This window comes from Silurus meridionalis, chromosome 4 (assembly GCF_014805685.1).
Source record: "Silurus meridionalis isolate SWU-2019-XX chromosome 4, ASM1480568v1, whole genome shotgun sequence".
NCBI classification, from domain to species: Eukaryota; Metazoa; Chordata; class Actinopteri; order Siluriformes; family Siluridae; genus Silurus; species Silurus meridionalis.
Genome location: NC_060887.1, coordinates 37,009,310 through 37,025,323, shown reverse-complemented (window position 1 = coordinate 37,025,323; position 16,014 = coordinate 37,009,310). Strand labels below are relative to the sequence as shown.

The 16,014-nt window shown below is 40.5% G+C and overlaps 1 protein-coding gene across 1 annotated transcript in view; it reads left to right on the top strand.

Moving 5' to 3' along the window:
• Positions 1 to 16,014, top strand: part of gpr158a (G protein-coupled receptor 158a) — a 152,048-nt gene that overhangs the window by 18,956 nt on the left and 117,078 nt on the right. Inside the window, 1 exon segment of the mRNA XM_046847487.1 lies at positions 10,151 to 10,256. Coding sequence (XP_046703443.1) covers positions 10,151 to 10,256 — 106 coding nt within the window.

The following is a 16,014-nucleotide window of genomic DNA, read 5'->3' as shown; positions in this document are numbered from 1 at the left end:
GACGATTCGGCGGCACGGCCGCGGTCTGATGAGCGCAGGTTCTAAAATTAGCTACAGACGCAGAGCTGCAATTAAAGCAAATGGTGGGAGAACGCTGATGCCGATCCTACCTGCGTGTTCTTTGGGGCGGAATGAATGCAAACGAGCGTGCTAGAGAACGAGATAGAGATAGAGCGAAAGGGAAAATGGGAAAGCTGCAAAGAAAAGAGACACGCAAACAGTATGTCAGAAGAGGTTTAGAGTCTCACACATGGACCACCTGCACATTTTTACTCTCTTTTTTTCTGGTTGTCAAATGAATGATATGAGATTTTCTTCATCTCCTTTTTTTTGGCTTTCTGATGTACTTTTTTTGACAAAAACATCCTGAAAATCCAATCGTAATCTGTTTCTTTTCCTTTTTTCAAGTATGAGAGCCAATTCATTTGTGTTATACCCCAACACTGGTGAATTCTCTGGTTTGATTGGTCTGAAGCTCTGATGGTGGTTATAGGTTCCAGCATTCCTTTACCTTAAAGCAATTATCTTACACCTTCACTTTCTCTACCACTGATTGAATTTGTCCATAAATCTCTCAGAGCACAAGGAGGCTTCAAGACTCTTCTCCGTTCTGGCACAGAGGTGGTGGAATGACCTTCTGAAGAGATGAGTCACTGACATTCTTCAGATGACATCTGCTAGTTTAGTGGTTGAAGTTCTGCGTTACTGATCAGAAGGTAAGGGGTTCAAGCCCTGGCACTGCCACGCTGCCACTCTGGAGACATTTAAGCAAGGCTCTTAACCCTCAGTACTCCAGGGGTGCTGTATCAAGGCTGACCCTCTGACCATGTGAAAAAAAGTACATGTGACCAGTATATGTCATCTAAAGTCCTCCCTTTTCCAGCAGTGCCTGAATTATAGCTTTTTCCTCACCGCTTTTCTCTTTTCATATTTTCTCTACCAGCCAAGATTTTACAATGATGATATTCTGTGTCCTAATGAATCAGTATTAGGAAATAAAGCCTTGATAGAGCCTTCAAAGCCTTTTGTAAGTCATTCCAGATAAGGCGTCCATCAAACACCGTAAATGCATAAATGTAACTCTATTCCTCACACCATGACTATTTTTTTAATACACCAAGACATTAATTAGGTCCAGGGGACACTATAGATAAACCGATTTAAAACACAAACATGTACATTTCTTGATATGGTGAAGTATTAACCCTGTAAAGCCCAGTGTTGTAATATTACATCACTTTTAGCTCTACTAAAAGAAACCTGCAGTAACTAAAATGTAAAACAAAAATATCAATTTAAAACTTACTTATATGTCAAAAATGTTAAAGCCCAATCATTTCTGCATTAAAGGCCTTCTACAACAACATATAAAAGGTGAAAAGCTGAAATATAAAAAATATTCTACGTTTTGTTACTATATTTGGGTTTTTGAGGGTTAAAATAAGGTAAGATAAAAAAGAGAAGATATATCTTTATAAATCTCTAAGAACAATTATTTTGCCAGTGCTTAATGGACAATCAACAGTCATTTTCTTCACACATTTCAATTATAATTATAGTATAGGTGAAGTGTAGAACACTGATTATCTTCATCATGGCACCTGTTAGTGGGTGGATATATTTATTAGGCAGCAAGTAAACATTTTGTCCTCAAGTCGATGTGTAGGAAGCAGGAAAAATGGGCAAACGTAAAGATGTGAGAGAGTTTTTTGTTAGGGCCAAATTGTGACTGCTAGACATCTGGGTCATCTCCAAAAACAGCAGCTCTTGTGGGATGTTTCTGGTCTGGAGTGGTCAGTGTCTATCAAAAGTGCTTCAAGGAAGAAACAGTGGTGAACCGGCGACAGGGTCGTGGGCTCAAAATGCTGAAGAAGTTATCGTTAATGCTTGACGGATTAGGACTGTTTTGGGAGCAAAAGGGGGACCAACATAATATTGGGCAGGTGGTCATAATGATATGCCTGATTGGTGACCATAAAGTTAAGCCTGTTTCAAGACTTTTCTTCGTTCTGGCACTGAGGCGTTGGAATGAACTTCTACTTGATGTCTGTACAGCTAAATCACTGGCGGTCTTCCAATGACATCTAAAGTCTTACCTCTTCCAGCGATGCCTGATTTATAACCTCTGCCACTTTTCTCGTTCTTTCTATTTTATCTGCCAACAAAGTTTTTAGATTTATGGTATTCTTTGTTTTAGAAACTCCTGATTGATAGAGACTCCTCGTTCCTGTAGTTGGTCGCGCTGGATACGGGTGTCTATCAAACGCCATAAAGGCGTACGTAGATACAACACGACTTCATTACACCATGCCGATTCCTTTTATTTTTATACAACACCACATCCGAGTCATGTTTCGTCCCTTATATTTTGTCTGCAATTTTCTAGAAAATGCCAGAGGTCTCTTGGATTAATACAAGCCCAAAAGTGTGCTGCATGAAGCAGTACGCTCTCTTGCACTCATTTCCCACACGTTAAACAAGACTGCCGGAGTGTGGGCTTCCCCGCCGTCTCCTCTCTCACCCCCGGCGTGGGGACCATATGCCCACTCTGGTAGGGAATAGGCTTTTCTGAGGGTTAAAAGCAGAAATGGATGAATGAACCCAGAATGTACCAAATGTTGGGTTTTAAAACATGTCGAGTCTGCAGGAAGCAGTCACAGCAGAGAGCGGACGGTGGCCTCGACAGATGCTGGACCACCTGTGTGCTAACGGAGGTTGTAACTTTTATTGCAAAATTCAGAGCGGTGCATATTAACAGCTTGATTTTTTATTTTAAAACATAATATTCCCATTTTTACTCAGCTACTACTATTAGGGCTTATAATAACAACTCGGCTAGTTCATTTGGCCTGATCCATACTGCTTAATGTGTACTTCAAGTTTGTACTCTTTAATGTTTTGTAATGTGGGACCCTCAGGGGTTCCCTGGTGGTCTAGTGGTTAGGATGCAGCGCTCTCACCGCTGCGGCCCGTGTTCGATCCCCGGTCAGGGAACCGTTAGGGTTGCGTTAGGAAGGGCATCCAGCGTAAAACATGTGCCAAATCAAACATGCGGATGGTCCGCTGTGGCAACCCCTAATGGGAGAAGCCGAAAGAAAGTTAATGTGGGACCTTCAAAAAGGAGATGTTGACTATGCAAGGATCCCGAGGCTTAGAAATGAGGTCTCACCTCAGTCTCATAAATGTTCCCTTTCACTCTTGCAGATACCATTCTATCCAAAATTACTCCTGTCACTCTTCACCTTCTCTACTCTGAGTTTTAAACCTGATGTGGACAGGAAGCCTGTGGAGAGAGCATAGGAAAAGGGAGGGATGGGAAAACTTCCAGTGTGATTGACAGGAAAAGAGAGAATGCCTTTCTTCATTCTTCTTTGCTTTTTTGCACCTCTGGCCATTTTTGGTGGTGGCTTTCAAAATGTTTCTTAAGTTTTTTTTTTTTATAATTCTATTACTTTTTTAATATCAAGCCACATGGAGTGTGTGTGTATGTGTTTTGTAATCCTCCTACTTCAAATAGAATGTATCAGCAGGTATTGTTGTCATTTAAAGCTAAACTCGAACTCGAACTCCAGGAGAGACTGGATTTGTTCGTAATCAGCACTGTGTGAAACGACACTTTCTGAGCCGTGGGCTGTGAATCCAATCAAATCTGGCTCAAAGATGTTGATTGTCAAACTATATCCCCCTCAAAAAGAGCATCGCATCGGCTCGCAGCACTCCAGCCCTATCTTATTGCTTATTTCCTTCACCTGTCCTCATTGTCCACTGCTCTCATCGTATACACCATAATTTGCTGAGGAGGCTGAAGCGTAGTGGTTAAGGCATTGGCCTCTCGATCAGATCACTCTGGAGAGGACGTCTGCCAAATGGTGTAAATGCTTGTGTTTTAACTGCAGTGTTTCTGCTTATAAACTGTGAAGTATTCCAGGTTTAGTGATTGTCTTTACTAAACCATTTGTTTCAGGTTTGATGTTTTGATCTTGTTTCTGTTTCGCCTTCTCGTACCTACTTTGACTACATTTACATTTACGGCATGTAGCAGATGCCCGTGTCCAGAGCTACACTGGTACACTGGATAACAAACTCTTTTGAGAGGGTTTTTTCTTTCTTTTTTTGAAAACAAAGCAAAGTTAGCGTTAGTTTAAGTGTTTCAGAAAGAGGTAGGTCTTCAACTTGAATATAGCCAGGAACTCCGCTGTTCGGATTCAGATCTAAGGGAAGGTCATTCCACCACTAGTTCATATTGTTTGTTTAGCACTCGATCTCTGCCTGTATTATGTCTTTGGTTCTGCCTTTGAGTTGGATATTTACTGAGAAGAAGCGTTCTTTCACTGCACTTGCCTCCAGCTTGCCCTCGCATTGACACTGATCCTGACTCGAGGCTGGGCTTGAACAGAAAAATGTTCCAGAAAACTTTTCATACATAGAAGTAGCCATAGGACATGAACTTCCATGCTGCATTTTCTCGGTTCCAGTTTCACCTGACAGTGATGGCATTTGGAAGACACCCTTATCCAGAACAACTTACAACTGAGCTGTTGATAGGTACTGCTTGGTGGTACTGGGATTTAAACTTTTGACCTTATGATCCAAAGTCCTTAACAATTGAACAAGTCACTAGAATCTGTACTTTGTTAAACAGTGTGACATGACACACAAAAATTATTTGCACATATTCTGCCCTTATACATTTATTTTCTTGCTAGGGGTCCCAGGTGGATGGGATTTAAACTCTCAGCCTATACAAGCAATCAGTGACATGTGACTAGGTCATGTGACATGCAATGGCTGATGGGAGACATACATTCTATGACGCTAGGCATAATCGTGACACATTAAAAGTACAACAATTAATTAAATGTTTTTAACGACCGGTCTGTGATATTATTGAAATAAGAAAAAAAGGATACAGGTTTAAGAATGCAAATAATAAAAATAGAATAGAGGCTTGAACAAGGTTTTTACAAAGTAATGTAACATATTTGGATACAATTGTATACAATTAAAAATGAATTCAATTGAGTTCAATTCAATGAACCAAATACTTAGTAAGTCTGAAATTCATATAAATGTCCAAGTGAGTGTCATTTGCACTCATATAGTTGTCAATACTATAATTTATAATAAAAGATCATCAAATAAAAAGCATCAAATAAAAAATAGAAAAATGCAATATTGAAGCCTTTTCACCAGCTTGCTCAGACAAGGTTCTACCAGATGTTTATCTCTTCCAGATGTTTGGCTAATGCTAGGTAGGTGAACAATAATCTGTCATGAGCGATAAGCTGCTCAATACTCTGTTTCTACACTGAGTACTTGTTTCCGTTTACTGAAAGTGCAGACGATATTGAAACAACCTCAAAATATTACATCATTGAACTTTGTGTATTTGTGACATTATCCCAAAGCAGTTTAAGTAATGAGTGAGCCAGTGGCGACAGCGGTAAGGAAAATCTCCCTGATATGGTATGATGTATGATTATTGACAGCCAAACGAGAATCCTTCAAATTTTTCTCCGAATTGGAGAGTTTCTTAAGTGTTTCTGGTTCTTGCTGAAGTGAGCACTCAAGTCTCCACAAATTTCACTTCAAATCAAATCCATCTGGGTGTCGTCTGATCGCATGCATCAATAGAAGCAGGGAGACAGAAGGGAGATCTGACAACACAGTTAACGTGGTCAATATCACACATCAGCTTTTAATTAAATAGGGTCCTAGAAGGAGTCCAGAATTTTTATATTTAAGATATGGAAAATTAATTAATATATTCTATAATTTAATTTATTTTTTACAGTCTATACACTGTATTTATATATATATATATATATATATATATATATATATATATATATATATATACCTACCGTAATTTCCGGACTATAAAGCCGCACCCACTGAATTTGACAAATATTTTTATTTTTAACATTAATAAGCCACACCTGTCTATAAGCCGGAGTATAGTGTCTACACTAATGTACTTTACACAGGCTTTAACGAAAGACACGTTACACACGGTGTAACAGGTAAAATATGTTGTGGCTCCTTTAAGAGCAGAGCGGCATTTTGGGAATAGCCTGCCACTGCAATTTTTCTGGTATTACTGCATGTGTGCAAGACCAAGGAATATGTCCTTATTATTTTAGGATGCAAAAAATTGAGGTACGAGCTCGAGACACCGCTGCTAGATGGCGAAGCGAAGCCAGAAAGCGAAGATTGTGACGAAAATTAAGATAAGCAAAGAAGAAAAAGTAAAAATGTTAAAGTTTAGGGATACGTAGTGTACAGGAGTGATAGTAAAAAACGAGTTTTCCCTCCGCCTCCGCTTATCGCCTCTACCCCCCCTCCACACACACACACACACACACACACACACACCCCACCGGTGTTTTCGTTAGCTCAAGTTGTCTCATCTCCAAGGAAAATACACTGAATAAAACCTTATTATATCTTTACATACTCTTTCTATTATGTTTTTGTACAAGATTTGTTATTTAGAAATGTATTTTACAATTTAATAACATGAAACATAAAAACGGGGTTTCATTTTGAGGGTTGGAACGGATTAATGCCATTTTAAGTATTTTCAATATGGAAAACTGATTTGATGTGCGAGCGATTTGAGATACAAGCTCGTCCACGGAAGGAATTAAAATCAAATCTGGTGTGCCACAGTGTGTGTCTGTGTGTCTGTGTGTCTGTGTGTCTATACTCACACATTACCAGCCAGGGGAAAATTTTCTAATCATAAGTCTGCATTGTCTGCACAGTAATCTATATAAACTGATATAAAGTGATACAATAGTTTAGGGCTTCAATCACCATAAACAGTTTTGCATTTACGTGTTCATCAGTAAACATTTAACATCCTTTACAATGATGGCTCTAAAATGAATGGACATTCGGAGTCACCCAGATGAAGATGGATTCAGTAGGGATAAATATATAGGGACTTGTTTTATGATTGTGAATATTGTATTTGTAATTTACTTATTTCTGTGAAGCTGCTTTGGGACAGTGTCCATTGTTAGAAGTGCTATAGAAATAAAATGTAATTAATTTCAATAGAGCTTTTTTTCTGACAAGACAATACAGAAAGACTGTTTACAGCTGCTATAGCATAAGCGACAACAGGAGCAAACCTGTAGATATTAAATGTATCTGGGTTAAAAAGCGTGTGTTCTAAAATAAGTACAAAATTTTGTTACTGAAAACCTGATGTAGTATGTGCTGGTATGAGCTGTGTGTGTGTGTGTGTGTGTGTGTGTGTGTGTGTGTCTCTATGTGAGTACTGTTCAGAAATGCCCCAGACTTTAGTACATCGTTCTGTAGGTAGACACAGAAAGAAGTTAAGTAAAGTTAATGTAGTCGAAGAGCCACTCAGATTGACTTGCTGCTCTTTTCTGTACTTTAGAGAGCAGAAATAAGAGACTGGAAGTGAAGTGAGGTCAGAAAACCCTCAGGCAAGGCCACGCTCAAAGTTATTAATAAGAGCAGGTGCACTGAGGTCTGTGTGTGTGTGTGTGTTTGTGTGATTCTCCATGTGTGATGGAACACACACACACTCCATAAACCTCTCTCTGTGTTCAAGAAGGGATTTATTTGCGATTTCATATTAGATTTGTATGTGCTTTTCAACGTCTCATTCCACATTTAGTCTCTATTTACTGTTATAATAAACTTCATTCTTCTGGGAAGATGTTTCACTGGATTTTGTGGAGATTTGTGTGAGATTCAGCCACAAGGGTGTTAGTAAAGTCAGGCACTGATGTAGGTAAGAAGGTGAGGAGGCCTGGGGTGCAGTCAGCGTTTACATTCCTCCCAAAGGTGTTCAGCAGGGTTGGAGCTCTATAGCAGATCTTTCACTCCAGCTCATGCAATATGTATATATATAAATATATGCTGTAATACTGGATGTGTGTGCGTAAATGTGAGGGTGTGAGCACCTGCAGGGAGAGATGTGCTGTCACAGTCTTACAGCACTGTAGCTTTACCCTCCAAGCACCGTTTCAGTCTGTGCCTTACAGGAACAGGATGTGATTTAAAAAAGAACAACGAGAAAAACCCCAAAGTCTTCAAAAACGCAGCACAGCAAATGAACATAGAGTAAAAACTTGTCACATCTGTTATCATCTTTTCACATCAGCTAAATCTATCTATCTATCTATCTATCTATCTATCTATCTATCTATCTATCTATCTATCTATCTATCTATCTATCTATCTATCTATCTATCTATCACTTTATTTCACTTAAGACCTTTATGTTGTTGCAGCTAATTGACTTCTCCTGAGGTCATAATTGATCGCTTGCTTGCACACTCTCTCTCTCTCTCTCTCTCTCTCTCTCTCTCTCTCTCTCTGGCGTGAAATGACTTCATTACAGGTACAGAACATGGGTGGGGTTTTATTGACCTGACCTGTGCGCATTATGGGAGGTCTAACGATCTGCAGCTGTAAGGGTTGAAGGACATTAATAATAGAACCTCATAAACAGACACACTTCACTCGTCTTTACTGAAATAAGATCTCGTTTCAAAGCGCTTCCAGTTTAAATGCAGCTTCCAGAACACCAGCAGGTGTAATCACTTTTCTAACACCAGGAAGCAAGACAAGCAGAAAATGTTATCATGCCTCTTTTAAAATTTATATTTGAGTTTTAATGATTTGAGTTTTCTTATACCGTAATTTCCGGACTATAAAGCGCACCCATATATAAGCCGCACCCACTGAATTTGACAAATATTTTTATTTTAAACATAAATAAGCCACACCTGTCTATAAGCCGCATTGAAACTAACTAACTTTACACAGGTTTAATAAAAGACAGTGTCTGTTACACGGTGTAACGGGTGAAATATGTTGCGCTTCCTTTAATAGCAGAGCGGCATTTTGGGAATAGCATGCCGCCGCATTTTTCCGCTATTACTGCATGTGTGCAAGACCGAGGAATATTTCCTTATTATTTTCTGATGCTCATTTCTAAGTTTCTTTGACTAACCCGTAACGCTGTTGCCAAGAAAAATATAAAAGCACGAGTTTTGCAAACCTGTCTGTGCTTATATGATTTCTGTTGCAACTGGAGTTAGCGAGCTCTCCCTTCACCCAGACTCAACGCGCTACAACGGCTTGTATCTAAACAGTAGCCGACCAAGAAAGTCATTGTTCACTGTCTTCCTCCTTCCTTTCACAACTATTTCTTTCGGGAGTTTATCTTTTGGCATCGTTGTGCGTTTAAAAACCTTTCTCCCAAAGCCGTGCAGCTCAGAACACAGGTGAAATGCGTTTTTTTGTTTCCATTGGAAATTTCATTGGTCTAATGTTATGGGGTTCAGTTTTTTGGCTTGAAGTTTGTGAAACCGGGAAAAACCCAGGAAAAATCCATAAATAAGCCGCTTCGTTGTTTAAGCCGCGGGGTTCAAAACGTGGGAAAAAAGTACCGGCTTATAGTCCGAAAAATATGGTAATTGAATTAATATTGAGGGTATATTTTTTAAATGCATGCTACAAAACAATAACCCTGGATTTTGGTCATCATCGTTCAACAATGTTGTAACCAAGACTTTGGTATACATAATCCATGACTCAAAAGTTTGTGAAAATATACTTAAATATGTGTTTTATGTACCAAATCACATTACGCCTCAACAGTGATGGGACTGTAATGATGTGTATGAGCTTCTCTTTTAAATCTGGTTTCACTCAAGGTTTCTTCCTCAAGTCGTCTCAGGGGGTTTTGCTTTGCCACAGTTGCCAGTGGCTCAATTACTAGGTCTAAAATCTCCCTTTATCTCTGTAAAGCTGCTTTGAGACAATGTCTATTATTAAAAGCTATCTACAAATAAAAGTTACACTTTCGGTAACAACGCAGAACTTCTATTTTTATTTTTTATTAGTGAAATGGTTGCCTTTGAAAGTGTGTGTCTGTTTCATAAAAAAAACTCTCAGGCTGCAGGTGACACATTTATCGCCTGGTAGCGGCCGTAAGGACTGAGAACGCTTGGTGAAGCGATGCTTACATTTCACTTAAGACATTTATGCTGCTCGACCTGATATACTTGCCTTCTCCGCTCCTGAGGTCATAATTGATCTCTCTCTCTCTCTCTGTCTCTCTCTGTCTTTCTCTTTCTCTCTCTCTCTCTTTCTCTCATAGGGGAGTTGTTCGTTTGGATATCAGCCTTCAGGATGTGGATATTGATCAGTGTTCCACTGACGGGTGGTTCGCAGGAACTCACAGGTGCAACTTGACCAGCATGGAGGTGAGACTTCTCGCTCTAGGTGTTTTCCTGCGCATTCAGGTATTGAATGTCTCGGTTTTATTCACGCTCCTGTAAACCACATGATAAGAATGTAATTTTTTTCTCCCAATCGAGTAAATGACTGGGGACATGAAGCATGTGTAGAATATGCTGCAAAAAAGCAGAGCAGAATAGAGTACAACCCCAATTCCCCAAAAGTTGGAACACTGTGTAGAATGTAAATAAAAACAGAATAAAATGATATTTAAATCTTATAAATCCATATAATATTTGCAATAAAACAAAAAACCTATCAAGTGTTTAAACTTAGAAAATATATAATTTTAATAAATAAATAATATCATTTTGAATTTGATTGCTGCACTTCCCACTATTTAGCGTCACGTCTTCTGTGGATCTGGGAACTGAGGAAACGTTTTCAGAAAATGCAGGGTCTCGTTCCCTTGGAGAACCATGGTTACATACATAACCTGGAGACGTTTCCCTTCAGGAACTTGAGCTGCGTCAGAAACGCTTTGGGAACAAGAGTCCAATCAAGACAGACTGACCAGTCCCTGCCTAGTGTGGACAGGCACAGATAAGGTGAAGGACAGAGGGGACAGGAGTGGCACTGAGGTTGAGGCCATAGAACCTGACAAAGGTCAGCGGGGTGGACCAGCCCGCAGCGTTGCAAATGTCCTGGAGAGAAACTCCAGAGGACAAGGCCTTAAAGGCAGCCACACTTCGAGTGGCATGTGCTCTGATCCGGAAAGGAGCGGTGAGACCTGAGGACCCATAAGAGGAAGAAATAGCATCCACAATCCATCTGCTGAGCGTCTGCTTATTCGCAGGGAAACCTCTCCTTGGAGGGCTATAGCAGATAAACAGCCCCCCCGACTTCCTCCACAGTTCTGTTCTGTGGACAAGCTTCCCCTGGTCTGGGGTCTGAAAGGGAGGAGGAGAGAATGTCTGGAGCCTAATAGGTTGTGGGACGACTGAGGGTACTTTAGGAACATACCCTGATCTAGGGCAGAGGAAGGCACTAGCCAGGCCTCGAGTAGGAAAGTAGGGGCCACAGAAAGGACCTGAAGATCCCCTACTCACTTGAGAGAGGTACCACAGTCAGAGGCTCAAAGCAAGGTCTCAGCCTCCAGGTGCCATGGAGAAAGCGTGTCACCAATGGGTTCTGGGAAGAAAGACAAGCCCTGGTGCAAAGGCAGTGTTGCAGGGTTGCAGAAAGCGCTCTGCCAGCTTACTAGGCAGACAAGCTTTCTGCTGATTGGCTGGCCAATCGATTTCGAGCCTGGCAACAGCATGGGTCATTAACTCCTCATTAACTCCTCGAAGAGGGGCTCTGAGACCTCCACCCCCAATCAGATGAATGAAAAAAAGGGAAGAACCCACCGAGAGGGTGCTTCCAAATGTTGTGATCGGGCACTGGACCGGGCAGGTCAGGGAGGCGAAAGGGACGAGTCCGTCTCCAGCCCCTCTGCTAGTTCAACTTGTGGGCCTTAGGTCCTTGAATGCAGCATCACCTCGGCTAAAGCGGGGCCAGAACCGTGAGGAGCGGGAGCACCCAGCTCAAAGAGTGCTCTCTGGAAGCAGAGCTTTCGCATTGTCATGCGAGTGCAATCATTGCAGTTGGCTCCCTTCAGATCCGACCTAGCATGCTCTGCTCCTAGACAAGCGACACATAGTTTGTGAGTGTCCCACCACCCTTGATATAGCGGAGGCATTCCCAAAACGTTTATGATGCAGCTCTAGTTCCTAAAGGGGATTTAGTGCCTGATGTTTTAGGAGAGGAATGTTGTCCTATGTGTCTGATAAAGGCCTTCCCTGAAAAAGAAGAAGAAGAAGTTTTTGTTGCACTTGAACCTGTCTATACAGTTCAGTATTGATTGATCCTTCCCAAATGTGCAAGCTGCCCATTCTATCAGAGATACATTTTTTAAAATTGAGCACTGATAACAAGCCAGATCTTTCCTTTCCTTTCCTCTTTAGTCTGGAGGACATGGTGTTTATATTTTCCAAAAAGAAAATACAATTTTGATTTGTCTGCCCACAGAACAGTTTTCCACTTTGCTTCAGTACATTTTAAATGAGCTTTGGCCCAGAGAGGATGGTGGTGTTTCTGGACCATGTTCATGCATAACTTCTTTTTCTTTACATGAAAAAGATGTAACCAGCATTTGTGGATGACATGCAAACTGTGTTCAAAGACAATGATTTCTGGAGGTGTGAATGAGCCCATGCAGTCCCCCGAAAATCACGCTCATCCAATATAGATTTTGTAGACACGTCTTCACATTTGGTGAAGCTCTGCCCATCTTTACTTCTAAGAGACTCTGCCTCTCTAAGAGACTCTATTTATATCCAATCATCTTACTAACCTTCTGTCAGTAACTAACTTCATTAGTTGCGAATTATTTTAATTGTTTAATTTAAATAAAGCTTTTTTCAGATGTGTTGCAGCCATCAAATTCAATATGACCTTTTTTCTTCAAAATGGTTAATTTCATCATTTTCAATATTTGATATGTTTTCCATGTTCTATTGTGAATACAATATGGGTTTTGCAGATCATTGCATTCTGTTTTTATTTCCATTTTACCCAGTGTCCCAACTTTTTTTAAAATTGGGTTGTATTAGAATACAATTTTATCACGTATGAACACATCGAGAATCAAACACAAGAATTTTATTGAGCTTTAAAGCAAAATATCTTCCACCCCAAACCATTAAAAGCATAATCTTCATGGATTTGGAACAGGTTTGGTGCTCCTATTTTAACTAAAGGAATCTTTTGCCTCCAAAGACATCCTGTGCGCTTCCAACTAACATTCCAGTGTCACAGTACTTTTGCCCACATAGTGTTTTTTTTTTCTAAAGTCAGTTGTAACCTAAAGCTGGCGTAAACACGAAGCTATTAAACTAGAGAGCCAGACTTCATATCTAACGCTTCTATGATCGCTGTTGTGCTAATCCGGGGGAAATTGAGCGGGTGCAGAGTTTAGGGCCAGTGCATGCGGATGCTGGCGTTTGAGGATAATTATTAAGAGCAGCACGGGTTATGAATATATGTGATGTAATGGGTTGCAGGTTTGCAGTGAATAATTAAGCACATGATTTGTCTCACACTGTCTCCTCATAGACACGCCACTGCTCAAACGAAGTGTGTTTGTCTGCATGTTCCTGTGCACACTGAAGCCTTAATGCCCAGAACTGATTCTGCTTCATAGGTTATGAACATAAATTTCTTTGCTTTACACAGTCCATATACTGTAGAAGATTCTTTGATCCTAAACTACAGATGTTGCAGGAATGGTGATGAAATGTTTGTAAAGGTTCTCCAGTATGCATAGAGCACTGTTGCTAGAGATTGTATTGAAAAATGGGTTAATTTGCATATAAAATAACTTTCATAACATTTCTGTGTTTAAATTAAATGTGCATAAATGGTTGTAAGTATGTAACGAACACTGTCTGTTCTGATTCGAATTAACACAAGACAAGTTATTTCCTGTTCTTACAGAAATAAATTTTTTCCCTGTTGTCCTCTGACCAATCAGAGTGGACTATGCTGTTATATAAACTACATTACACATTGAATGCTGTGTGAATACTGGATCGTAATTGGCTGGAAGTTCAGGTGTGCGTTCAGAGCGTTACACACAGTTAGTTCGAGGTCAGTTTGATCAGCGTTTTAAATGAATGCGCTGCTTTTAATCCTCTTAAGCCATACTAACAAAACATTCTAGACTCATACACAGTAAGACAGCATTTGTGAACGATTCCTAATGACCGTACGGAGCTTCATGGAGATTTATGAGTGTAGCGTGTAACGTATATGACGAATGCGGTGATTTTGACAAATGGGTTGAGATGCAGGATGTGTTTGATGAACTGGTGAAGAAAAAGACAAATGAGAAATATAACAAAAGCTGGCGCCAGATTTAACTTCAACAGCTTCATTATTAGTAGCGCTGGAGCACAGATGCGCATAATACACGCAAACACACTATTCATAATGACTCATTAAAACTAGTGAAAATAAATATAATTTATTTTATCTCTGTGTGTGACATACAACTAAGCAGTTGAGTATTTAGGGCTTTGCTCAAGGGCCCAGCAGTGGGCTCTTGGTGGCACTGGGGTTTGATCCCAGTGTTGTAATGAAGCTGGGGTCAGAGCACAAGGTCAGCCATGACACAATGCCCCGGGAACACAGAGGGTTAAGGGCCTTGCTCAGTGGCCTAAGAGTGGCAGTTTGGTGATACTGAAACTTGATTGACCTTCCGAGCAGAAACCCAGAGCCTTAAAAACTCAGCTACGACTTCCCCCAATATATAAAATAAATAAGAAATATTGAGCATAATTTTGATCCATGCAGGCTATATCCTCTCTAAGATGTTTCCGTTTGAAAACACATTTTTTTCCTTCATTTTGGCCTTCTGTCCACATTAAGAAAAGAAAACGTTGCTCTCCAAAGTGGATAAATTTAAAAACAGAATCACATTGTGGACTGTAAAAAATAAAAGCTTATGAAAACAATGCTGCATTTTTAATAACTGCAGCGAAGTTTCAAAGAGCCGGAAAGCAATAAGCGGTGGGTTTTGCTCATGCGCAGTACAGGGACGTAAGCCTTTTTCAGACGTTTCAGTATGGGCGAGCGACTTTTGGAAAAATCGTTGAAAATGAAAGTGTGGAACTAGTGTAGATAGTGTAGTGTAGTATCCTTAGTCACTTTTGCAGTGCAGGAAATCAGGTTAAAGCTATAAGATGATGATCTATGGCTAGGTGTGAGCACTTATACCATCGTAATGCTTTTAGGTTTACCACGGGCTGTTCTTCAACTCCACATCGTGCACTGACATCCTGTAACGCTCACCTATCTTAACAAACACACAACCTATGCAGAAATTTAATCTCCATTTTAGATTGTTGCTTACTTTCCGTCAACTGTCGCAGTAAGAACAGATCGGAGACGGTTTATATATCTGTGTGCTGGATCACTCTAGTTCCTCTGTGTTTCCTCTTTCCCTTATGGTGTGTAATTGAACTCTTCTCCGAGTGGCCTGTAGTCGATAGCCGAGTGTCCCGATCCTGCTCTCGCCGCAATTTTTCTGTTTCGGTGATGAGCGGGCCAAAAAGGCAGTTGGCGGTCAGGAAAGCGCTGCTGTTCCATCTAGTGCTGTTGGTTATAAATAGAGCTGAGGCGCGTGCAGTAATCAGGAGTTCGCGCAGCCGTGTTGTAATGTGATAAAGCCATCTCATTGTGCCTGGGGCCCTTCTTATGCAAACAAGCCATGATTCTCTCTTGTTATCTCGGGCTCTGCAGCACGTACTGCTAGTGAATACTCTAGAAGTATCAATGCAACCGGCAATGCTCTAGAGATTTATCAGAGCTACGAAAAAGATGCTAGCGATGAGTCAGGTTATTTTGGGATTTATTATTAGACATCATGCTCAAACCGGCTGGAGTGAGCACACAGACACGTGGATATCATGTGTATCATCAACACCTTCAGGCTGAGGACAAGAACGACAAACACATAATACCAGAACACAGCAAGGAACTATGTTTCCCACCACCCATAACAGCTTAGTAAACTACACGCACAAATTTATAAATATCTGTGCTTCCTGAACATCCCATTCCACATTTTGCTTTTATAATAACCTCAACTCTTCTGGGAAGATGTTCCACTAGATTTTGTGGAGATTTGTGCTCATTCAACCACAAGGGGGTTAGTAAAGTCAGGTACGGATGTAGGTGAGT